At 38.3% G+C, this 27,372-nt stretch overlaps 1 protein-coding gene across 1 annotated transcript in view; it reads right to left on the bottom strand.

Moving 5' to 3' along the window:
* wnt4 (wingless-type MMTV integration site family, member 4) overlaps positions 1-22,799 on the bottom strand; it is a 34,163-nt gene extending 11,364 nt beyond the window's left edge. Inside the window, exon 1 of the mRNA XM_015060337.1 lies at positions 21,887-22,799. Within this exon, the coding sequence (XP_014915823.1) occupies positions 21,887-21,963 (77 nt within the window). The 5' untranslated portion in view covers positions 21,964-22,799. The remainder of the gene's footprint in view (positions 1-21,886) is intronic.
* Positions 22,800-27,372: the final 4,573 nt, after the last annotated feature.

Genomic DNA, 27,372 nt, shown 5'->3' with positions numbered 1-27,372 from the left:
GGAAAAAAAATTTGTGGGGGTTAAACGGGTTTTGGGTTTTTTTTCTGGTTTTGGCCCAACCCAAAAAAAAAAAAAAAAAAAAAAAAAACACACACACAACCCCAGGGCTCACTCTATCTGCACAAACAGAAAAGAAAAATTAAGTTTGCATGTCAGTGTTTGACAAAATGTAGGAAGGGAAACCAAATATCTTTAAAGTATTCAAGCTTTCCTTTTGTTATATAAGTCAGTTTTTCCCTGTTGTTGCTCAATAATTTGATCCATTTATTTATCTTTGGTCTTTCTGTGTTCCTCCATTTCAGAGCAATCAAATGTTTAGCTTGCAAGAAGCAAAAACTCAAAAGCTTCTTTCTATTTGTAGGTCCTTTAAACCCATCAGGAAAAATGTGCAGCAAGCAAAGTTTACTGTCCACTGAAACATCCTGTTCAATCAAGCGAGAGATGAACATGATAACTTCCTTCTAGGAAGTTTGAAGCTCCAAACATTGCCACATACAATTTAAAAGAGAACCCTTATCTATGAGTACCCTGATGTTAACACTCACATCAGGAATATTTGAATTGAAATGAAGTTTTACAGGAGTGATATACATTCTAATTAACCATTTGTATTGCAATAGTCTAAACCTTGTGTTAATAGTTTGTGTTTGAGCCAATAAACATGAGTTATTCCATTCATCCTCAGGGATTTCTGTTTGCAGATCAGTTTTCTATGCTTGTAAATATGAGGGACTATTTTCTTTCTAAGTTAAAAGTAAAATATAACATTTGTAAATTAGGCCTCTACTCTGAGGATGGTGAATGACTATATCCTCTATGGTAATTTTGCTGTTTTTTAATAAAGGTCCTTCCAAGGACTGGGTTTGCAAATTAGCCTGTGGCTAGAAAACATGTGCACAAAACAACAGTTGTTTTATTTTTAACATGTAACATTGCTTAATGTGCTTTTGAATTTGAAGTGATTTGAAAAGCAGGAAATGGACTAAAGTGCAGGGCATTCTGGGTAAATACATCCAAAACAAATGCACAAATCTTCTGCTAGGAGGGGAAATGGCTCTTTGTCTTTTGCCAAAGACAAAAGTGAAATCCTGATTTTTCAGAGTGGAGTCAGAAACGCTCAATTCTGACCCCAATCCATTTTTGTTTACATTTTGTTAAAAAGAAAGTTGTCTGTGTCTTCTTCAGAAGTTTTTGTGTTATTTCCTTTAGTGATTCTTGGTGCAGAGCGCCCCCACAGGTGAGGAGGAACAGGTATTTCAAAGGATTTGGTTTATTTGACACAGTTCAGCGTGAAAGAGAACCACAGGAGCTGAAAATGTAACTAATGTTGCAATTTAAGCCTGCTGGTCTACCAGGTGTGAAAACACCCTCAGACTGTTCCACAGTAACTGCTGCTGACACTCTGTTTGTTTGAGGTTATGTAAAGTGAGTTCCACAAGGCATAGAAAGAACAAAGTTGTAAATCAAAATGCATGTTGTGAAAAGCAAGACAATTGACTTTTTGGACCATTATTCTTTACAGACACAGATCTGCTTAGTGTTTCTCCAACTTGTTTTATGAGTTTGAGGTTATGAGTTTCCAAGACCACACATACCTCCGTAAATCCCTGTTTGTCCATTTAAATCAAGGCATGGCACCCAACCAGACTGAAGAGGCCTTTCTGTCTGTCAGACTGTTTGCATAACTCAAATAGAATCCAAAGTCTTTTTTCTATGTGTTTTATACCATGTAATGTAATCAATATTGCAAAGTGAATGACAAACATAATAGTGGTTATTATTATGTTTGAAGGTAACCTAACTACTTAAAACTGTTGAGTTTAGGGGATAATTTTTACATCAAACTTTTGCATAATTTTCTCTTTTTTTAACCACTGTATTGTAATGAAGATTCCTCCTATGGGTACCAACGCCCTTCTTCTCTCACCCTCTCAATGTTTCAGATAGCCTCCCCCCCACACCTCTTCCTTTGTCTCTTTGAAGGTCTTGTTTTCTCTTCTCGTCCAGACAGAGTCCGTATTAAACACTCATCACTGTGATAACCTTGTTCTCTGCCACTCCACCACATCTCAGCCACATTGGCTCGGCTCTTCCCTCGAAGCTGACCTCACCATCTCAGAACGTTCAAACTACACCAGCTTCTTGTCTGCAGCATTTTTCAGGATTCCGTCTCATGTGAATGATGTAAAGTTTGGAGAAAATATGCGACATGACCATTCAGACTGCAGACGGCTTGAAAACAACTGGTTACATGTCCGATTTTCACATATAGACAGAAGTGGCTCAGATTGGATTTTTTTGGGGGAGGAGGGGTTTGGTATGAGACGGATAATCTGTGAAAAAAATTGAGCTCTTCTGCTTTCCTCCAGTGCTAACTAAAAGCAATCAATCAGAGCTAGCAGGAGGGTCTTAGCGCTGTCAATCACCATTGCATGCTCCTCTTCTTCCTTACAGCTGAGCCTGTTGGGAATGCTAACAGGGTCAGGCATGGTGGTGGATAGACAGTTTTCCTGTAACATTAGCATGTTGAACAGCGAGTACGTAAGGTAGACTGACAGCAATAAGCCCCTCCTCCTGGCTCCTGATTGGTTGTTTTTGGTGCATTTCTGCAATAGCAGCTCAGGAGAGGAGGTGGAGGAGATTGATCTTTTCACAGATTATCTGATTCATATTATACAGTCATGACAAGGAGACAGTTTTAACAAATATGTAAAAAGCCATATATTTTTTAAGAATTACATACTGCAGCTTAAAGGTTCTAGTCGTGCGGTGGAGCCATTAGGATGAGAATAAAGAAAGAGGAGAGTGAGGAAAACGTGTCCAAATGAAAGACGGTTTGTCCAAATGAACTTTCATTTGGACAAACCGTCTTTCGTCAGGTGGAAAAAAAACATTTAGTTGGACGGCTTTGTTTGCTAAAGTCAATCAACTTCATGCTGCAGCTGCCTGATGAATGTGGTGACTAATTCATCTGACAAACAAACTTTTATCAAATGCCTGAGTGCAGCTGAATAAGTCTGACTTCTAGAAACTGGAACTGGGAAGTTAAAGGTCCGACCTCCAATTCCTATCATCAGAGGTACACAGACACTGAACCTCAGCAGCTTCAGGACATCACATCAGTACAAATGCTTTTTTTCTGCAACCGCATTATGAAACATATTAGTGCCACAAGTCATCAACTACGAAAAATTTCAATCACTAAAACTCATTAATGAACGCTTCTGTAAATTCAATTGGAGGAATTGTAAACCGTTGTTGCCGGGGTGGAGTGGGGGGCGACCTGTGTTTCTCTTTCTATCCATATTGGATCTGGTCCAAACCCAGACTGCTGCAGCTGCTCTGATTTTCTCCAGCGCGGTTTCATGACATTCATCAAAGCCATGTGTGATGCTTGATGCCTTTTTGTTCTGCTGCCTTGGATAGGGACACACTGTTGAGGTACAGATGGAAATCTCTCAGTGCCTAATGATTCGATTCAGAATTTTAGGGCTATGATCAAATTCAGAAACAACTTTCCAATTCAAAGGACCAAGAGGTTCTGTTTAAATTAAGTGACTGACAAGAGGAGAAGAAGACATTGTAAACAAATAGATCATTTATTTAAAACAAATCCAGACTGTGTCAAATTCCATCAGTTTAGATTCCATCATCAAAAACAAACCTGGAGTATTGCTCTGATACTTTCAGGCATATTTGAGAAATCCTTGAATCTCTATAGCAACCGCTGAGCTGTGCAAAACGTCTGTGTGGACCTAGCACCACCTCACAAAACAGCCTTTCTCCAAGACTCCCCCACTCAGCTCCTTCAGACTAGCCAGCAGCAATTAGCAAACACCTGGTGGAACTGCAGCTCTGTTAAACTCATTATAGGAGCTTCTTCTCAGTGAAACGCTGGTAAAGACATTCCTAAAGGATTAATAGAGGAGCCCTGATGTGATGACTTACTGAAGGCGGAGCTTCAGAAACAGCAGGAGTTTTTAAAGTGACAGAGACCCAATTTCAATGGGTTACATTACTAAGTAAAAAATTCTTTAAGTCATAGTTGACATATATGTATATATAGCATGTTTATAACAACTGAAGGTGACATAGTTAATTGGTTGTGCCATAAAATGGCACCATGTATCTGGAAAACACATAATACTGCCCCTGTAAATTACTACGTTAGGTTAGCTTAGCTTAGCTTCCTGACTTTTTCTTAAGTAAAAAACATACTCCAAATTAGGGCTGTAATGATTCCTTAATGATTCGAGTACCTTGATTACTAGGATTCCTCGAGAAAATGTATCTACCTTGAAGCCTCATTAAATTATGTTTTATTATTTATCACACTGTGTTCTGACCGAGTCATCATTTGCGTTGGGCAGGGCTCTCTCTTAAGCCTATGAGTTGTTGCTAAGTCCTAAGTGCTAGCAGCCTAATGGCCAATTTTGAAGTTCAATCTGGGAGGATTTTATGATAAGATTCAGGTTTTTATCGTGTTTGGGGAACCAATAAGCCCCCTAGATTGACTTGAGTACGGCAGCCTTTCTCCTCCCAGAGATGCTGCCTCGTGGCGGTGAAGACCACGGCGGAAGAATTTATACAGGTGAGCGGATAGACTGAACACAGCAGGCGGCTGTTCTGTAATTGATGCTTAATGTAAGTGTAGCAATACGGATGAACTGGAAAATAAATTTCATATCATCCCAACAAATATGTGGCAGAGCAGATCATGGCGGCACGTAGCTGGTAGAAGTTTCTGTGTGTGATAAACGAAAGTGTCAAATCCCGTCACTAACATCAACACAAAAGCTATAAATGTCTGGACAAGGTGGGAGTTCATCTATTAAATTGACTGAAGATGAACACATAAACGAAAAGCTGGAGTATAGACATTTTTTATAAACGTATTTGTGAGCCTGCCTCTTTATTATTGAATTGAATAATTTCAGATTTTTGTATAACTTTTCTTCAGGTTAACTAAGAAAATGAGCTATTATTGTTACAGGTTGATTTTAAACTACAGAACAGTTATTGTTAGGGAAGCATGCGAAAAATAGGACTGATGTTGATATCCAATAGTAACACTGCTGCTATGTTAGATTTATCAATAGTTTATTTGATAATTATTTTTATACGATTACTTGTTTAATCGTAAGAATAATCTATAGATTACTTGATTACTAAAATATTAGTTTACAACAGCCCTACTAAAAATAAATATGGCGCGTCAGACGAGGCGATATGCAGCACATTCACATACAACTTAAAAACATTTTAAAATTGATTTTTGAGCATTTTGAATCAATTCAGAATACCCAGGAGTGGGAAATGTGACTTTTTTTTCACTATTTCTACTTTTGGGTAAGACCATCACAAAATGAGTACAATAAGCAGGGAAGAAAGGCGCTTCTGACAGGAAGCACTCAGAATGGCCTGACATTCACCTTGGAACCATTCCATAAACATTGGATAAGCTAGTGTTCAGGTAATTTTCTGGATATGTTTTCATGTGTGTGTGTGTGTGTGCGCGCGCGCGTGTGTGTGTGTGTGTGTGGGAAAAGTTGAGTGTAGGCCTGGGGTGGGTGTCTCATTTTATCTTTTCATACTGCTATGTGCACCCTTCGTTTCCCAGAGACGAGGTTAACAAAACACCTCTGCAGGGGAGTCAACTCATGGAAGGACAAACACACACACACACGCACGCACGCACGCATGCACGCACACACGCACACACACACACCATGGTCCCTCCTCTCATCCTGGCTCTCCCTCTCCTCTGTCTATCTCCTTGGCCCCTGGTGGTTTGTGTCCTTCAATCCTGGGGGCCTAAGCCCGCTGGAGGCCTATGATGCGTAGTGCAACACAAACACACTGCAGCCTGCGAATGCACCCCGATCCAGGTGGAACGCTCCATTGCTCTCATCCAGCCCCCACAGGGACCCTCTGTCTGCCTCAGCGAACCATAACAACAGATCATTCCAAGCAGCATGCAAACCAAAACATTTTGTATCTAATATGATAGAAAAGTGATATCCATTACTAACTTTTACCCTGTCATTGCAGTATCCTTATTTTTAAGCGGGGATGTGTCAGGACCGCTAATATAAATTCATAATTTGCAAGGAACATTTTTTTGATCTCAATTTTTAATCCAAGTACAAACAACCCCATTTAAGTTAAGTTATTTTTAATGAAACCCCAAGAAAACCTCATATAGCGGAATCATTTCAGGCATTTTTGCTGTTGTTTGGATGAATTACACACAGAAGAAGCCTCACTATTTTCAGTTTCCTTATTTTTGGCACAAACTCCTCCTTCCAGTAGGTGGCAGTAGTGGCCCCTAAGATTTACTGGTCAAAAAATAAACAGGATGTTTGGACAAGCTTTTAATCTGAAAACCTACGCTGCAGGAAGACGAAATCCAATCTGTACCCAGCATTCCTAAAATGAATCAGTAAGTAAAATATATTAATATAGCACCTATCACAGAAATCAAAATCACAAAGTGCTTCACAAAAACACAAACATAAAATCAACTAACCCTCGTTAGCAACAACTGCTGTCATGCACTGTGTTTTTAACTTCCCTATAGAGTTTCAGCCACTCACCTCGTTTAAGATCACTGCAGCATTTCAGTCAGATAGAAGTCTGAGATTAAAGAAGGTCCATTCAAAACCTCTGCTTTTAATTTTCAGTAATTCAGATGGACTTCAACAGAGGCCCATCTTCCAATTGGGTCTCTGTTGCTTCTAGAAACAAACCATGTGCTAATAAATCCCAATCATGTAATGGTTTTTGATGTGTATGAAGTGTGTGTGTTCACTTTGATTTCTGGGGCGTGGCCAGCAGTAGCTTATTTGCATGAAAGTGACATTACCTTGAAACAGCTCATATTAAAATCGGCTCAAAATAGAAAGAACAGAGCAGGTGAAACCTCATTATCTGAAAACGACTTTGTGCAAAAAATGTAATGAACATATTTTGTATAGACCACAGTCCTATCATAGCTTGTTTAAAAGAAAGCATAATGGGTCACCTTTAATGTCTTCCTTAGTGTGAATTTGTGCTGGGAAATTAATAGACAAGTTTCAGATTCAGATGTTTCCTAATTTCATAAAACTTCTATGATTTCCTGGATTTTTATTTATTTATTTCACCTTTTTACAATTTTCTTTAAAATAATTTTTTTTAAAGTCTGAAAATAGGAGCAAATAGAAGTCATCACAGAAGGCTCTGTTAAAGGCCGCTTCACCGTGTTGGACCTGGACAAACCTCTTCAGAAAACAGGACATGAATCTGTATGCTGCTGCACACCTCCATCCTTTATAAATGTGTATTTATGTGAAAATATCCTCGTGTTTACCCCGCTGGCTCTGAGCACACACTGATGCTTCACAGGAACAGATGTATATATAGCAAACGCAGAGACGAACTGGAAGAACAGTTTCTTCTGGGCTGAGGCAGAAAACCTATGATTCAGAGTCTCTGAACAGATTTTAGTGAAATAAATTAGGCTGAATGAAGCCTTCACATGAAGCTCCTCTGGCAGATTTAAAACGCAAATGACCCGAATTAACCCTCGATGTCTTCCTCCGCAGAGAAAACACAGCCTGCACAGCAGACTGTGGCCTGTAGAAGGCGCTGTTCTCTCATTTTGATCCCGGCCATCATGCTATAGGTGGCTTCAGATAAAACAAGCTCTCATTATGTTCATCACACTGTCTTTAAACTGTTTTACATAAAACTACATGAGAAAATTCAGAAATAAAACATATTTCTAAGTGTTTTTGTTTTTTGATTTATTTAAACAACGGAATGGAAAGCGTCACTATGAAGTTTAAAATTGGTGCTATAAATACAAATCTGTTGGAGGGAATCAAAAGATAAATGAATTAAAAAAATAAATATGTCATTATTTTTGTATCAAAAACAATATGGAAGACAGATCACACCACAACAGTATTTCTTGTTTTCAAGAAACTTCATTTTTAGGACATGTGAAAAATGTAAAATGTTTGTAGAGAGACATTTTTTTTTCAATGACTGATTTTATATTTCTATGTTTATTTATATATTTCTTTAAAAGCACAGCGTTATGCTGCCAGTTTTCAGTGTCAAGTACTTGGAAAGATTAGACCAGTTTATGCCGATTTTAACCAGTTCTGATTCTTGGGTTGGTGACAAAATGGGCCCAATTTGATGCTTTTTGGGAGATCGGCGACCGGCTGAAAGTTATACCAGAGTTTAAGGGATTTTATCTACCGATCTTATCAAATGTCTGAAAATCATCCACTGTCCTCTTTTGATCTGCAGTGAGGCTCACCAGGCCACATATAAATGATCAGCAATCAGGTAATATAATCTTTATCTCCGATGAGTCATAAAATTTTGACAAAATCTGCAAGACTGTGCAAAAAACTTCCCAGAGATTTTGACTAACCCTAACCCTAACGCAGTAAAGCAACTCAGCGCTCATTGATGCTCCACAGCCCAGTGTTATTTACAGTAGAAAAATAGACAAAGTTTGACGGAATCAGCATTTTGATTCCCCATACAGTTTCTATCTACAAACGTTTTGTCCTGTGGGTCAGAACTGGCTGATTTAACCTACCAGTGGTAACAGAATTTATTAAATTGAAAATGCAAAAATGTGGTTACTATAATTTTTGTTTTATAGTTGTTCAACAATATATATTTTTTTCTGAAATCTGAATCTCATTAAAGATCCGAAATATAAAAAGGGCTTCAGACTGTCAGACTGTTTCCTTATTATTTTTTTAATATATTGCTTCCTGTGTTGTTGACCATTTACTTATTTTATTTTTCCATTTTTGAGTTGGGCTCAAACAAATCCTTTAAAAGGTGCTTAATTGAAATATCACAGACCATATTTACAGTGTTTACAAATAAGTTCCACTTGCTGCTGAAAGTTTCTAGTTTGCCATTTTTTTTCCCGTTTTTTTTTTTTTTTTTTACAGTTGTACCCAGTATTTTATTCCATCACGACAACTACATCCATTTTTTTTACAGTTAATGTATCCATGGTGATCTAAATGATAAAGCTATGGCTGATTTTCCAGCTAACCTTTAATATCAGGGCAGTTTTTGAAAAGAACGTCGGAGCATATTTCACAATACGGAACAAAGCATGGGCACCACATGAGCAGTTGGAAACAGGTTGAAGTTAACAATTTTTCCCAACATAAACAACCTGCAGTCAAAGGAAAATGTGACTAATTTATAAAATCTGCAGTCTGGCAGTTGTTAGAGCCAAAGAAGAAGAACAGGTTCAACGCTAACGTGAAACAGAGGATGAGAATTTATCATGAGAAAGAAATGTCTTATACTGTGCCTCGCAAACTATTCACACTCTGTGAACCTTTTCATATGTTGATGATTTTTAAAACACCAAAAAAAAAAAAAAACAGAAAGTGTGTCATTCAACCCATGTTTTAGAGTTTGTCTCCATCTTTGCACATCAAGAGATTGAAATTCTTGCCCATTTTTATGGAAAAGTGCCTGAAACTCAGTCAAAACGGTTGAAAAGTAAAAACCAGATTTGTGTTGTTGCCAGTTTTCAAATGGATTTAAGCTTACACTTTGACTGGGCCATTCTAACACCTGGATATGCTTCCATCTCAGTATGTTTAGGCCTGTCCTACTGGCTCCATATATATTACCATCACGACACTGCCAGCACTTTGTAACCCTTTGGACGGTGAACAGGATTAACATGTAGGTGAAAAATGTAAGTCTTTGTTACATCTGACCAGACCATCTTCTTTCTTTTTTCTGGTTGTCTAAAATTACAAAGAATACTTTTCTATTGGATTTTTTCAACCATGACTTTATTCTTGTTTCTCTTCCATAATTTTCAATTGGAGGCCAATCGGTTCAATTGATCTCCAATTGAAAATTAAACATGATCCATGCTACCAGCTCCACAAACCCACCGTTCCTGATGGTCTTAGATTTTCTAATAATTGTTCTCAAATTGTGCATCCTTTCAATGTCACTTCATCAAATTATTACTTTCACATAACATTCCCAAAAACATACATTAAAGTTTGGGGTTTTAACATGTTCAGGATGAGAATACTTTTTTTTTTTTTTTTTTTTTACAATATAAATCTCTCTACCATGTTTTAAAAAAGCCCTGTGTTAAACCCAGAGTCGGGTCACAGATGTGTCCTTGTTGCTCTGTGTTGTGCTTTCTCAGAGCTTCTCCCCATCGTCCTCTGTCATTGTTTTGACTGCTGACAGTCTGTGAGTTCAAAAGCTGGTCCTGCTGTGCTCCGCTTCAAATGTGAGAGTGTGACAAAGAGGCTGGATGGACGGCATATTTTACACCAAGGAGGACTTGAACGGAGAAGATAAGAAAGGAGTCATCTGCTGGACGACTGCATGTCGTCCAAAAAACCCTGGTTTGATGGAACCGTCCCGACAAGAACGTAAAGCCAGAACTCCTTCATCTGTTGGAGCTGCCAGTCTGTTGATGCTTCACTGTTCGGCTGAAGAAGTCTCTCGTGATTTATGAATAGTTTCACTCTTTATTTTTTTTTAATGATTCAAAATAAGCTTCCTACGTTGAAAACACAACTGCAGAAAAAAACTGAATATGTTTAAAAAAAAAAAAGGTAAATGAAAACCCCCCACCCCCCAAAAAATGAGACAAGAATGACATCCAGTCGCTGGTTTTGGGCTTAAAGAACTTTAGTTCTCACAATAGGTAAGTGTGTGGGTCTTTGTATTGCGGGCTGGGTGGGTCAGATCTTCAGTCATAATACTCAAAATGGCCTTGTGACTACATGTGGGAGGGAGGCGGCACCAAAAGGAAAGATAACACTGAGGACAGGATGTGAGAGAAAGAATGGTAACGATAAAGATGAAGTTTGCTTGAAAAGAAAAGGAGGTGGAAATTCTGAAGGGTGAAAGGTGAAACAAAATCAAAAGTTCCCTTAACGTTACTGCATCACCATGCTCCCAGTGTGTGTGTGTGTGCGTACATGTGCCCACGAGTGTCTGGGTGTATTTATATGCTGCCGGCTCCACTAGAGCTTATTTGCCCCTAAAAATAACACACACAGCCAACACCGCAACCCTCACACACACACAAACACATACGCATACACTCCAAAACTCACTTTAACACACATTTGCGGAGAGACGCCGTAAAAGTCCCAGAGTTATCTTCACGCCTGGTGCCAGTGCCACGGCCCCAACAGGCTGGGAGCCAACCAGTAGCTGGTTGTGCGTGTTCGCCTGTATAACGTTCCAATCTGTGTACAATAGCTGTGAACAGCTGATTGGTTCTAAATGCAGGACCTGGCAGAAGATTCCTGCGCTTCCTGTATCCGAGGTCGGGAGTGAACGTAAACGAAGGTGAATGTCACAGCGGCCAATCACAGAGAGCTGGATCGCATTAGTCAGAATGGGATTCTGTTGTTTCTAGTACTTGAGAGTTACGACTTTACGGGGTGAACTTTGACTAGGCCAGCAGTGGCTTCAACTGAACTACTAGCACTGGCAAAGTTAAACCAGAAAATTCTATCACCCCATGACACCATCCAAACGTTGTGAGACATCAATGGGACTGATGCCATATTCATATTTTCAGTAGACTGCACTAGTGATTCGCTTTATTGTTTATGCTTGGATCAAATGTAGAGAGTTGTTGTAGGCAACCAGGAAAACCTGCAGTTGGAGTTTTAGCAGAATGGATTCACACACAATTATTGTGATGCTGACGTGCGCACATCCCAAAGCAATACAAACAACAATGCACACACACACACACACACCCACGCACGCACACACAAGCACACACACTCCAGAGTAATCATGGAACCTAACAGTCATGTTTTAGGACTGTGGGAGGAAGCCGGAGAGAATCCATGGGGAGAACAAACTGCTGCTACACCAAACAACAGCAGATCGAGTGAATGTGTAACTAGCAAAAAATATGTTAATCTGACAGCAGATTCTTTCATGTTGCTCCTTTTTGTTCCACATCTTATCAATAATCATACAGAACAAACATGACAACAGATGAAGATTAAATATAGGAATATTTTCTGGGAAAAATTTGGATAAAATGTTTGCAACAATGTGCAAATGACTTACTGATAACTTAGAAGATATATGACCTATATGCTCTTAGATTACTTGCAACCAAAGTTAACTTCCTGTTTGATTTGTGATGCTCACAAGCGCTATGTGTTTTTTAACTCTTAGCGCAAAGGCAGCTTAACGACAATCAAGACAGAAGATAAGTTACCTACATAGAAGATAAGCATATAAAATGTGTCTTATTATCAGCCCTCATGATTGAGACAAAAAGAATGTTTATGATGCTTATGATGTAAATAAGTACTTGTTTTAAATGTTGTGTGATTTAAACTGGGCATTTGTTTAACTAGATGCCAAAACTAAAGATAATTTACATTTTAAACGTCATTTTAAGTTATGTTCAAATTAATCAGTAAAGTATGCAAAGTATGCTACAACTAATATGACTTGATTTAATTACAATACATTTGTTTCTTTCTCTAATCCCCTCAACGCTGCAGTGGTCTATTAAAGGCCATTCTGTCAAACATAGAATGGCGGTCTTCAGAAATGCAGTTGAACCGTCCCATAGTCCACATGGATCATTTTAAAACTAATAACTGTATTTTCTATCATCATAATACTAAAATTACTATAATACTTGACTGAACACCAAAGTGAATTAGTGTTTTATTTCTTTTTTAAACAGCCCAATAAAAAAAGACAAAAACAGACAGATAAGAGAACAGAATCAGAGACAAAACTCACTGGTTTCTGATCAGTGTGAGTGCTGAGGCTTCACTAAGCCTGGCTGTTAGCCTGGTCTATAGCAGACTGGCTGCACAGGATAAATCGCCATGGTAACATATGTGTTACTAGTTTTGTGAATCGAGGCTAAATTAAGCCAGGATATCCAGAAAATCCAGTTTTAAACCTCTATCCTGGTTTCATGAAACCAGGATAGAGGATGCTAGCAAGTCGGTCAAGTGGAGTTTGTTTGGTCATGTGACAGTGATAGTCATGCAGCACAGGATTGTGGGAAGAAGGTGAAATCAGCTGTATGGTTGTTTTTTTTTTCAATGTGTCAGCAGGGTAGTGAAATATGTAAGATATATAAAATATCAGTACATATGGATTATCGGCCATAACAGCGATATTAATATCGGATATTGATATCGGCCAAACTTTATCATCGGTTAAAAAACATTTCTTTGGGTTTTTGTTCTACTTATTTGAGCAACAATAACATACATGTAATAAAAAAAATTATTCTGCAATGAAATGTTTCTTTAACTTAGTGTCAGATTTTACCATCATAACCTAATAATACAACCAAATTCATCTTACATTTTAATAACATTCATAGTAAGACAAGTTAGTTTTATTAACTAACTTGATTATTGGTGTATAAAAGAATAATTTTACTAGTAAAGATAGTAACACAGTTAGCTTTTACGGCAAAAGATATCCAGTTGCTCTCACCTGTTTATCTCCTAAGTAAGGTTAAAAAAAACTTGGCTCTCATCTAGTATTGCATTTATAATGAGATATTTTATCACAACCTGGCAGCTTTCAGGTTGTTTTTATTTCCACAGTCACTTTGGACAGATAAGGAGATGGGCCTGCTTGTGAAAATTTACATCATTCATGAGCAGTGGACAGGTCCTGACATGCAGCATTTACTGGTGCTGCTTACTGTTTACACAGTTTAATGTGTGTTTCTGTATGTGGGTGTGTGTATTATAGATGGTTTCCTATGTATAATAAAAACTTACTGTATAGTCACGTAAAGAATGTCTGAGACTTTGAATTTCCATGTTAAAATTTGATTTCTGTTTGGAATGAAAAATTTCAAGGGATAAAACAGATCGAAGCAGTGAATGTTTTCAGTGTCTTCATAAATGGATTAAATGACACTAATTATGTGTCACATAGTTCCTGTCAAGCGTCGTTTCCAGTGAACCTTACTGAGGTGTCTTCTCACAGCCCCAAATTGGCAACAAAATCCATCCACCCCTCAGTGACAGGCAGGCCTAGAACCGTGGACTGAATGATTCTCTGCCAAGAGCTTAGTGTTGTACAACTACTCCAAGTTGTTTTCTGTTTAAAATCACTTAAGAAAAAACTGCTCACAAATTGATAAATTGTGTGGTCTGTAAATATGTCTCACATTACAAAGGGGAAACGGCTTAAGAATTCGTGTCCGTGTTGTTTGCATTTCACGGCAGATTTTTGGATTTGTAGTTTTGCTCTGGTAACGTCTGACAAAAAACAGACAAATGCAGAGATGGTACTACACATAACATCAACAGTACTTAATGTACTTAATGTACAGCTCGACACAGGACAACATCGAAAAGCAACAGTTATCTGGAACCTTGGGCTGGTTCCAGAAAACTGGAACCAGTCCAAGGTTGGTAGTGACAGAGACACGCGATAGTGACAGAGACAGTGACAAAAGCTGAACCCTTTTCAACTTTTTTTGTGTCGCATCGCTAGCCGCCGTGTGCACGTTTATGAGCTTAAAATTACACATGCAGGAATTTTGCCAGTCGCTTGGCGTTTGGCTAAGGAGGGCAAACAAGTTGTCGCCTCGTGTGTGTCAACCCTTAAGACTGTGTCCAATGTGTGTATTAATCCATATTACGGTATATTTGGTTTTGAATTGTCGAAACAGGCAGTTCTAAGAATTTTTAGAGATAATCGCAAGTATTTGTGGATTTCAGCCATGAGTGGTGGTCGTGGCTCCTGACCAGCGCTAAAACCAGAACTTAACTAAATATATGATGCAGTTAATGTCACACAGTTTTGACATATTTGTAGATATATTTATGCATGCGCTTCTCTACATTAGAAAGTGACTGGAAACAATCAGTCAACCACCATTAGTAGGGACCCAAGTTGGAGTCAACAAGAGTGAAAGGAATTGAAAGTTAACTTTAGAGTTAAGATCAGGTTCTGGTCTTCAGGTGTAACGACATGATTTTGTGTTTGTTCTGTTCTTGCTCTTAAAGGAGTTTCTGATATGTGGTTTTCTGTCCTATTCTGTTAAGGTTGGTCGTTTCTGTTCAGTGTTGTTTTCACTTCCTGTTTTATTTTGCTCTCCTTTCTGAGTTTTTCCCCATCATTATGCTTGTACACTTGTGTAGTTTCTGGTGTTTCTGTGAGTTCAGTTTCTGTTCTGCCATTCATTAAATTTGATCATTTCTGGCCCTACTTGAAAATATTATGAGTTTCTTTTCTGATATCACCACTTTTGGATGAAATATTTGGTTTTTGGACTTTCCTTTTACACTTACTGTCCTCTGCCTCCCTCTTTGCCTGCATTGGGCCCTCAGAAACACACCAAAGTGATAACAGAGCAGAACACTAAATATCTAAATGTGAGATGTTTTGATTGGAGGAAAGGACTTACGGTTTAAAATCCCCAAAGGCAAACGTGGATATACACTGCAGTGCCTCACAATGAATATGCCAGAGATATGCACACATGTTCACACACTCGCATAGCAACAAACAGAAAACCAAAGGAGTCATACTTTCCGTACAATGCAAAGATACGGTGACATGATGTAAGTATATTTAGCAGCTGGGGTGGGCAAATCACATGTAAGATAAAGTTACAACAGTATTCACATCTTTATCGCGATTGCCTTTGTTTCTCTATCTCTTGCATCAGGTTGACAGAAGACTGTGACGTCCTAACTTGAACTCACTGTTTCCCACAAGGGTTTAAAAAGTAAATAGCCTGTTCTTTGAGGTTTAGAAAGCAATGTGCTGTCTTCAGACAATAAATAAAGACTATAATCCTTTCTGTAAAGGAGATTTGTGCCAGTTTAACTAAACAAACAAATGACTTTGAGCCAGTCTGCTCATTTTCTTAACCTGTCTGTATGTAATCCTTTAGGCATAGCGACGGTTCGTATCCACCCTCTGGTTAGAGATTCACACATTCTGATCAGCCTCTGAAAATATGTTTTTACAAAAATGATTGATATGCTGACTGAATAATTGGACTGATTTCATTCTATATAGTTGAATGTGAATTGGTTCTGTTTGTCTTGGAAAGTACCTTGAGAAAACATTCATCCATTGTCTTTACCTGTTTATCCCTGCAGGCTAGCAGAGAAATTAGTGCAACGTTCAGTGGTCATTGTGTGAGAGACGGGGTCCATCCTGGACAGATGACCGGTCCATCACAGGTAGACTCTTATGACAACATCTGCAGCGTGCAGATGTTGTCATAAGATAATTTTTGTGATCATCACATGATCAAACCCTGAAACTACCCAATAAACAATTCCTATTTGGCAACCTGCATTTACGCACATTGCATAAAAGACAAGCACATTATCTTTTATGCAGATGGATGGATGGATGGATGGATGGATGGATGGATGGATGGATGGATAATCTCAGTTTTTTTTTTCAATATTTCGTCAACTTTAAGTAAAATGGATTTACTTTGATAGTCAACAATAAGGCAAACATATCAAACAGTCAACCAAACTGTACATCAAGAAAATGTGAAAATTGTTGCACAGTTTAACATTTACAAAAACAATTCAGAATATTTGTACTGTTTTGCAGCATTTATGAAATATTGTCATAATGCTGTTTATTTTTTAATACAAAAAAGCAATAACTTCACTCATGCTTTTTTCACTGGTTTACCTCAGTTCTCTTAGTGTTCAGTTTGAACCTTAGTTCCGTTATGGTGCATTCACATTCACACCAGCCACTTTAAAACGGCGGTATTATGTATTTTCAAGGCACAAAGCGCCATTTGATAGCACAATTAAGTCACTCTGTTACCTTCAGTTCTAAAAATTTATTAAATATGACTTAAAATAAATCTGACTTCCTAATTTAATGCCTTGAAATTAGGCCTCTGTCTCTTTAAAACCTCCTGCTCTTTCTGAAAGTCAGGAAATCATCACAACATGGCCCCTGTATTAACCCTTTAGCAACAGTTTTACCAGCATTTTGTTGAGAAATACCTCGTGTAATGAGCTCAGCTGATGCACAATACCACCGGGTGTTTGCTATAATTGCTGGTTGCTAGTCTGAAGGAGCTGAGTGGGGAGCTGTTAGTTGAGGGCTGCTCTGTGAGGCAGACACTCAGAAGCTTTGAAACTGCAGCTCTGAGGAGAAGCTGAGCCTTGAAGGGGGCGTTAGGTCCAACCAAGTGATTTGCACAGCTGAGTGATTGCCATGGAGATTAAAGGATGTCTCCAACATGCATGAAAGAATCAAAGAAACACTCAGGTATATTTTTGATGAAGGAATAACATTAGAACTTCATTTAAAGCTCCAAAAAGTCAAGTTTACATTATAGGCTGGAAAAGACATTATAGGCTGGAAAAGACGATTAATCGAACTGGTTTGTTTACCTAGAAAGTCCGGCTCATTTGAGGAGCCATGCAGAATCAACTCTGACGCAGGTTGTAGTCGTCACCTTAGCAAGTTGTAACAGAAGAGGCCGCAACTATTCTGAAATCATTTGTTTGGCAGCATTTTTGCTTTGGAGTAGAAACAGCAAATTGAGACAGACTCACAAACAAGACACAAACAATATGTAAGCACAGCAAGCTGTTCACACGGCAAGGAGGCAGAAAGAATCGCCATAACAACCATTACCTGCACATTTAGTGGTACACTGAGATACGTCACAATCACACATCACGCTATAAAGAGTCACTGGGAAATTGTCAATGTACTGCAGACATGCATGATTGAAGAGTTTTCTAGAAATCAGAAAAAGACAGACATTAGTTTGATGCAAAATCTAAAATATTTGGAATAAATGCCTTCTTGCAGCATAATTTTGATCTTGAAAGTTTTCCTAACATTAAATACATTGATATCTGAGATCACAATTACTGCTAAGTTTGACAACCACTACTTACTGGAAATGTGTGTATATCGCTGAAAAAAATGACCACAGCTGACTCCACCACTGCTTCTCTGATTCAGCTAAACACACAATCCCACAATCCTGTGCTGCATCACTATCACTGTCATGTAACCAAACAAATATAGAAACAAACATCAACAAGAGGGAAATAAATATCATACTGTTAATATCAGCCCATTTTTATTTATCAGAGGGATAACCATGTGTTAAACATGAGTAATGTCGGCCAATTCTGATATTAGTTCCAATATATCATGCATCCCTAACACCTTTGATATCTGTTTTAATTAGATTGCACTGCAAAAAATACAAAATCTTAGTGAGTAGTTTTGGTCCAAATATTTTAGTACATATTTTAGTACACTTGAAATAAGGCAAAGCCAGCTAACAAGTCTATATCTTTTCCACAAGATATAGTAGCATGTTTTAAGTAAATAATTTCTTAATATCCATGGAAAAGCATTAGTTACATTGAGATACTTTTTCACTGATAATACATTTTTAACTGTGCTATCAGTGAAAAAAAATCTGCCAGTGGAACTCATATTTTTGATCAATATTCATGAATTATTGACCTAAACCAAGCTGTTACATCTTATCAAAGAGTTACTTGCAAGTTAGTTTTGCCTTATTTCAAATGTACGAAGATATTTGCACTAGAAACACTTAAATGGTAAGATTTAGTATTTTTGCAACATAATTAGCAACAATTAGCACATTGTCTGAAAGAAATCTGAATTTGAGTGATATAGGAAAGCCCTTTCCTATGTCAAGGTGAACTATGTATCGTATCATCCAAGGTAAAATGAACATTCCCAGCACTTCGTGTGGTCGATGCAAGGTTAGAGAAGAACCATAACAGCGCGACCTTGCAGCTGCAACATGCAGCCAGTTAAACAGCAAGGATGAAAAACGAAACCTCACACGGGAAGCTGAATCATCTTGATGTCCGATCTAATCTCCTCTCATTGAGTTCTTGTGATCTGTTGGGGGCTTTTGGGGGCCACATCCATTAAGCCATTGCTTACATGTAGTTGTCTCATGTTTTATAGCTGCTTGTTAACAGTCCTTCTGACTGCTGGCCATCCTTTGACCCTTGCTGAAGCCTTGACGACTCTGCTGCGGACCACACAGATTCGTCTGAACAGTGTAAATCCCAGAGAGCAGAGCGGCAGCTCCGCGGCCTGCCCGTACACGTCCTGCTGTGTGCTGCTGTCACCACACCTTCAGCTCCCAAACAGCACAATTATCCTGCACCCAGTGACAGAGTTCAAGGCAGCTTGAGCTGTTTGGCATGGCTTTAATTTGACTTCCACTGATGAATCTGTCAACAGCGTCAGTTAGACCATCTGCGGCACGATCCCGACGCAAACACAAGAGGGCCGTTATAAATCTCACAAGGTCGCCGTCACGAGGAAACATGCGACGTCTACAGCAGACGTTTGTGACAGCGGTGATTTGTCAGCTAATAATGGATCTCGGCAGGAATAGTTTGTATCACCTGCGAAGCAAAGGGTGTGGGGGGAGGAGGAACTGACAAACAAGAGGTCGACCTCTAAAACGAACAGATTTTCTGGAGGTAATGGAAATGAATGGCAGCAGAGAATGGAGCGGAGCTTGAAGAGGAATGCAGAAAGTGAGCTAAACACCTCCCACAGGTCTGCTGGGAGAGCAGGCACACACATGTGGCCCAACCGACCGGCTCCCAGGACCCAGGAGGAGGCGGCACACCGGCCCAGCAGGGACTCGCTGCTTTACGCCTCTAGTCTAATATGAACCTCAGCTTCATCCACAAGCAGGATGTAATACTTAGAAATGATTTACATTTCTATAAAGGACAATTTAAAAACAAAGAATTTCTAGCTTTTTTGTTTTTCATCCTCTCTGTTTCGGATAAAGACACAAAGGTGTGTTTTTATACAGAAACCCTCAGTATCTGTCTCCATTATGGATCCAGTTCTATGTAATATATTTAAAGAAAACTTTGTCAAAACAATCACATTTGCCTTTAGTAAAGAAATTGCGGTAACACTTTATTTGAAGGGGGTTGAATAAGACTGTCATGACACTTTCATAAAGGTGACATAACACCTGTCATGAACATCAATAAACCTTCATGAATATTTATGACTGTTGTCATAAAGCGTCATTCGGTAAATTATGACACTTTTAATACAAAGTTGACATTATTCAAAATGTCTTTGTTATGACAACTTGACATTAACCAAGAAATCATGACTGTTTAAACTTTACCTTTAATAACATAAAGTTACCTAATTTTTAAAGTGCAATCAGTAATACTTTTATAGCAAATTTATATCAGTAATGCATAATGTAACGCAGTGTGGCCCCTCCCCCACCTGTTGCTGTGCACTCTGGGTCAGCTGAAAGACAACTTTCACTGTCCTGTTGCTTCAAAGCAAAAAGATTCACAACTTAATTCTTTAGTTTCCTTCCAATGTGTGTTTCAAAATGAAAATTACAATAATAAAAAAATTAGATACAACTAAAAGTCAATATGTTGTGACAGTAGTTAGTTAGATTTATTTTTCTTCTCCTAAATTTTGACTAAATGCAGATAGTTTATGGTGTTTATTATTATTGTTATTTAAATTGTTTGTTTTTTCAGATTAAACCGAGGTTATTCATCCTCACAGATACAAAAATGACAAAATTCCCCCCAGCTGAGAGTTCTTCTAAAATCATGAACATAAAGTGGCAGCTTGTCCAGTTTCAGCAGCTAAATGGAGCCAAATGTCCACCTGATGCTGCATGTTGTCTCATCAGACGATTACAATTCCCCTCACTTACAAGTACAAGGACCATACCTGTAATAATCAATATCTTACATCATTTTGGCAGCAGGAATAATTGGTTAGGTTATCAAGTGGAAGATGAAGGCGGGCGCATCAATCCAAATATCAATATTGATATCGATTTCACTAGGGTGGTACAACTGATGCTAGTTCCACACAAAATTTTATTTTATTTTTGTTTTTTATTTAGTTTCTCAAATCGACCTAAAAACTGATTTTGTTTTGAGTTGCTCTCAAACCAATAAGTTTGTTTTGCATTTTGTTTTAGGAAAAAAAATGCACACTATATATTTTTTTATTTTTATGTGTTCCTGTTTCTTGAGCTAATTTATTATTAAAACATTTTGTGGACACGTTTAAGTTTTGTCAAAATTCTCTGAGGTTTTAACAAAATAATACAGAAGAAAAACCACAAAGATACCTGGACGTATGTCGAATGTAAATAATAGAAAGCATTGCATCAGCCCTAAGGTGCCAAATGACCCTGTGTTCATTTAGCATCAGATCGATACCAAAGCTATGCGGTATCCCACACCTCTAACGGTATTTTTAAACATTTCATCTTTTTTTTTTTTTTGTCCTGTCTTGGTCCAGTGAAGCTGGAGAACTGGTCCAAAAATATTTAGATGAAAAAAAGGAAAAATATCTCTTTTATCAAAATATTTCAGCAACTTATTTTTCCACGAATTGTATAAATATTATAGCCGTCTACAGTTTAAGTTGTCACTGAAAAGTTCTCCTTTTAAGAATAAACATGTCGGATTCTTTGTTTTGCTGAGTTTTTTTTGTGCAAACGTTTTCTACTCCCCTCCGTAAGAGTGTCAGCTATTAAACCTCTGATAGAGTGTGTGTGATAGAGAGAGAGAGAGAGAGAGAGAGAGAGAGAGAGAGAGAGAGAAAGAGAAAGAGACAGAGAGAGATGGTTAATAATTAACCTGAGCGGCCGCTGAGCCGGAGGTAAAGAGGACAGGCGATGCGGAGATCAGAATGAAAACAGCACGAGAACAGGTGTGTGCGATTGTGTAAGTGCGCGCGCGCCGTGAGTATGCAGGGAGAAGTGAGAAGCAGCGCTCCGGTCAGGAGAAATGAAAACAAAACTGGAGGCTCAGAAACTTACAGCCAGTTGCTGGCGCTGACGGAGAGGAGCGCGCAGCAGAGCATCAGGACGCAGCGCAGAACAAGATCCTCACTCATCTCGAGAGGCAGAGACTGGAGGTCCGACGGGCCGAATAATCCCCAGGTAAGAGGGGCTCGAAGGACGGAGAGTAAACCAGACTGCGGGATGTTAATCCATCGTCCCGCATCCAGGGGATCCCGTCCCGTCCTCTGCCACAGGCAGCTTCCACGCCACGGCACAGAGCGCTCAGATATATATGAAGTATATTTAGAAAAAAGGAAGAAAAAAAAAAAAAGAAAGAAATTTTAACTTGATGTTTTTCAGTCTGTTTGTTTTCCTTTTCTGCTGCGCATTACTGAAAGCGCGCGGAGAGGTCAACGAGCTCTTCCTCCTTCTGCGCCGGTCTGACACGCTGAGTCCGTCCCGTCCTGTCGGCTCTGCCCTGCCACATGCGCACAGCCTGAGCGGCCCCCCTGCACACACGCCGCCGTCTCTCCGTAAGTCTGATGAGAAGAGACCGTGAGCGCTGACTTTAGCTGAGGGGCGGTGCCAGGATGGAGAGGTATGCCACCAGGATGGGAGGTTTTCTTCTTCTTCTTCTTTTTTAAATCTTCGTTTTCGTGAGGGGGATGAAGTAGGCGGGTTGAGTGAGCCGCTGAAGTGTTGTTTATATGTGCGTGTGTGTGTAAGTGTGTTTTAGCATTTCTCACCTTGTAAGATTCATTTTTTCCAACAAATACTCAACTTGTGAAGAACAACTGCTCCTTATAGGTCCCAAAGGCCGGGACCCATAAGAAGAAATTCTGATTAGTGTTTGTGGTCAGGCTGACCCTGAATGAAAAATTAATAGAAGTAAATCCAAAGCACTTGTGAAGATAGACATACTATGTGGTGTGTGTGTGTGTATACATGTGTGTGCATTTGTTTGTAATACCTTGTGGGACCATTTTCCTGACACATACTACGTTGTGGGGACCAACTGCTCCTTGTGGGGACTGAAGACTGGTCCCCACAAGGATCACTTTAGGACTAAGGTGTGAATTGAGTTTTGGAGTTTTGGATAGGGTTAGGGTTAGGCATGTAATGGTTAGGGTAAGGTTTAGACTGTAGAAATGAATGGAAGTCAATGGAAAGTCCTCACAGAGATAGCCAAACATGTATGTGTATGTGTGTGCGTGTGTGTGTGCGTGTGTGTGCGCACGTGTTTTAGAGTTCTCCTGGGAGGATGCAATAGTGCAGTCATTCACTATTGCCCTCCCATGCCACTCACCGCTCCTGTCCAACATGCACACACACACGCCTGGCTCACACCACACACACCTCTCTGCTTGGCCTCGCCACCAAATATTCTGTGGCTAACGTGGCTATTTAAAGCTTGGCTGCAGAATGTCTATGCTTAAAACCGGAAACATTCAAATAATCAGACAAACGACACCATTGCAGTACTCACTCAGCAGAACTTTATACAACATGTGGGTAATAAACAGGGGTATGTGTGAAACTACTAACGCTTCATGACTGACGTGATGCAGACTAAAGAGAACGAGATGAAGACTGAGTAGTATGAGGAAAATTATTCATTCAAAAACATGAACATGGAAGTCTCTTGGTTTAAATGACATTTGATGGATTCCAGTTTGTCCATAATGATGACTTATTAACCTTATTTTGTTAATATTGGTGGTCTTCAGGGTTCTGGACTGGGATCCTTTCTGTTGTCGTTGCCTTCTTTGGGCAATATCATTGTTGTAATTATTCTTATGTTGGTGAAACCATGTCTTACTAAATAGTTACTGTAAGTTTGTAAAACAAATAAATAAAACAAAAAAAATTAAAAAGGGAAAAAAGGAAATAAAAACCAGAAAACTAAATATATTTTTTTATCTTTTACTTTTTCTTGCCATCTACCAAAATTAGTAAATTTGTCTTTCACTTTTAATTTAGTTTTATAGTCAAATATAAGCATTTGCAGTTACACCTTTATTGAAAAAGTGTTATGAGGTCGATCCCAAGCTTTTCAATTACATGAAACATGTCAGGCTGAATTATGCTAGAAACGTGTGTAAAAAAATGTAAACGCATAAAAAATCTCTGCCATCCTTGGTAGTACGTCAGTTTGAATCTGCTATTTATTCATATGAAGGGCAGTGCAGATGAACAAGGAAACAAGAAGGTTTTGTCTCCAAGTTCCTTAAATTCACAGTGAAAACTACAGTTAACAGCTTATGCACAGAAATAGATTCACAAGATATAATTTTGACGGGAAAAATAACAAAAATAGACCACACTTATGGAGATGACAAGACCCAACTTGTTGCTGTTTTGCTTTCATGTGGCTCAGTCTGTGTGTGTATGTGAGTGTGTGTGTGTGTTTTGACAGTCAGTGTATGAGATGCAGTGAGATAAGATAAGCCTTTTACATTTGTCAAGAGGAAAATCCAGGCATCGCAGGAGCAGATCGTACATTTAGGTGGAATAAAATGTAAAGCAATACATAGAGTTTAAAAATGATGTGATTGAATAATCAGACATAACACAATGGAAGTAAGTGTTAATAAATGATAGATCACTCTAAACATAGAGAACTAGAGCATTTTTTAGGGACAAAGGGCATCAAATGAAGCCAATTCATGCTGTAGATACTGTATATTATTACATTAGTAGGTTTCAAATTCCTAAAACAGATGTCAACAGGTTAGTAATTTGGGCTTTCAAACTAAAACTTAGACATTTTTCTAAATAAGAGCCTTAATACTTCATAGCTTGTTTTCAAATAATAAAAAAACTTAATTGATCCCAAAGGTAAGTTCAATAATTTATATATTTTTATTGAAAATGTAGCTTCCACATTTTAATGGAACTAAACCAGTGACAAAAAGGTTACTGTTGATCTCTCAAAATAAAACTCAGCCAGATTCTTTTTCATAGGTTAGATTATTACATGACAGGGTTTCAAATATCCCAAGGAAGTAAAATGGTGCGGAAAAGGAGATCATGTTGGACCTTAGTTGTGTCCTTTAATGGGTTTCAGTAAAAAAAAAAGAAAAAAAAGTTGTTTCTCGTGGCTCAAATAACCAACTTGATGTTCTGGCGACTGCTTGCTTGGTGTCACATATAAAACACTCAGATGTGAAGGAAGAAGACGACTTCACATCCGGGTGGCAAACAGCTGTTTGGTGGACATTACTGCCACCAACTGGTGAGGAGTGAGGGTCAGAATGGCAATATTGTATAAAAAAATTGTTAATAATGATGTGAATTATCACAAAGAGAATTATTTATGTTTACATACAGTTTACTTCAATATTAATACAGAACTCAGTATTCAGCACAAGTGCTATTGTGCGACTGTTTTATTTTCAGATATTTTACTGCTCAAAAACATTAAAGAAGCCACTGTTAAAGTATTGTATATCGGCATGGCTGTTCTTATGAGCAAAAACAATACAAAAAAACATATAATGTATAAAATTAATAGGAAATCTAATCAATGATTTGTATACTACTTTTTACTAAATCACTATTGAAGTATTTAAAACTAAATTGAGTCATATGGGCATGGAATTGGATTGAATTGTGAAGTTCTTTACAGCAGATCTATCCGTTTCATGTATATCATATCTGAGTGTTAAAAATATAAAATACAATATGCAGTGAATAATGACTTCCAGCAGTTTCTCAAACTGACACTTTTTATAAAAAAAAGAAAAAAGAAAACTAAACATGTGAAAGTGAGTCATTGCTGCTGTTTCAGTCACAACACAAAGATCTGGAAAGACCTCAGTGAGAACTCAGAGACGGGAGGTTTCATCTGAAGGTTTTCTACTCACAAGTCAAGATTAGTCTTAGGTGTGCGTGTGTGTGTGTGCAAATGTTGCTGCTGGTGGCCATGATGAGTTGAGTGTTTGTGTTCACTAATCTCATTTCAGTTCCCAGAGTTCGGATAGCAAAATATTTAACCTGCTGGGACACAACAGTACATAAGGCCCACTGATCTACCACACACGAACACACACACATGCAAAAAGTGCTTTCCCCCTTAAAAAATTCAATCTGATTTTGCGTCGAACTTGAATGTTTCAGATTGTCAAAGAAACGTTAAAATCAAATAAAACACCACCGGTGCATTCACACCAGCTGTATTTAGTTTGCTTCAGTTGAAGTTTAGCTAGTTTGCCAAGAAAGTCTGGTTCGTTTGGAGAGGTGTGAATGCGTAATCAAACTCTGATACGGACCAAAAAAGGAAACTCTGGTCCTCCAGTAAACCTAGGTCTCAGTTCAGCTTCAGTGTTTGAAGAGAAATGTGAACGCCAAGCGGAGAGAAACCGCTCCAAAAAAACTGGAACTGGACTACAGCACAGGGCATTCTGGGTAAACACAACCAAAACAAACATGTGTGTCTAGTGCTAGCAGGAGAAATGGCTCGTGGTCTTTCATCGAAGGCAAAAGAGAAATCCTACAACCGCTAAAATCTGATGCCACTCTTTTTGTTTAAGAAAGTTGCGCTCAGTGTCTTCTTCAGAGGTCTTTGTATCATTTATTTCAATTGTTCTTGATGCAGCGCCACCACAGGTGAGGGGAGGAACTGGTTGCTCAAGGGGTTTGATTGGCTTCACAGTGCAGTGTGAAAGCAAATTGCTCCATTCCAAAACAATGAATCATTATCATCATCTTTGTCTATTAAGTGTCTTATTAACAGCAGTCACAGCTGAAACTGTGTGGAAGATCACTATTAAATTAGATAAAGTATAAAAATAAAGTAACAAAGTTCTAATAAATTAAAAACTCAAATCAAACCCAATAAAACAACATAAGCAGATAAAAAATATACAGTTAAGACCAATAAAATCAATACCACTAAAGCTAAGGTAAAATCAAGTTTCAGTTCGGTTGAAGGCCAATGATTGGAAATAAGTTTTCAGACATGTTTTAAACATAACATGTAATTCAGCAATTCACTCTGATTACCAGCAGATTATATGGATCATAAGTTAATCATTTTAACTATTAATATTAAAATAAAAAAAACAAAAACAAAATAACCAGACAAAACAAATAAAATTAGTTTATTTGTTACATCTTGTCCCATTTTCCTCTGTTTGCTCATGATCAAGGTTGTATCAAAATTCTGCTTTTGTTTTCTAAACATTGAAGCACAATAATCTTATTTTTTTCATGCATTATAAATATGTTCTTGGTGAAAGTCTTTGCATTGCTTTCTTAAATGAATGATAGTGGGATTTTTTTCCTTCTAAGATGAAGATGTGAATAAACTGATCTCACTCAGGAATCGGCATGAACCAGGAAGTAAATCTTCTAACTTGTGTTCATTCAGATTGAGTAAAGCGAACACACTGCCAGGATGTGTGGCTGCTGAGGAGATCCAAGTTTACAGCCAGTGAAAGGAACTATTATCCTGTCGAACTCAAGATATCTGGGCTCTCTATGTGCAGACAGACAACACACACACACACACACACACACAC

The sequence above is a fragment of the Poecilia latipinna genome, unplaced genomic scaffold (assembly GCF_001443285.1).
Source record: "Poecilia latipinna isolate Pla-1442-1.1 unplaced genomic scaffold, P_latipinna-1.0 Scaffold1701, whole genome shotgun sequence".
Classification (NCBI taxonomy): Eukaryota; Metazoa; Chordata; class Actinopteri; order Cyprinodontiformes; family Poeciliidae; genus Poecilia; species Poecilia latipinna.
The sequence above is the reverse complement of the archived record's forward strand: the minus strand, read 5'-3'. Positions and strand labels throughout refer to the sequence as shown.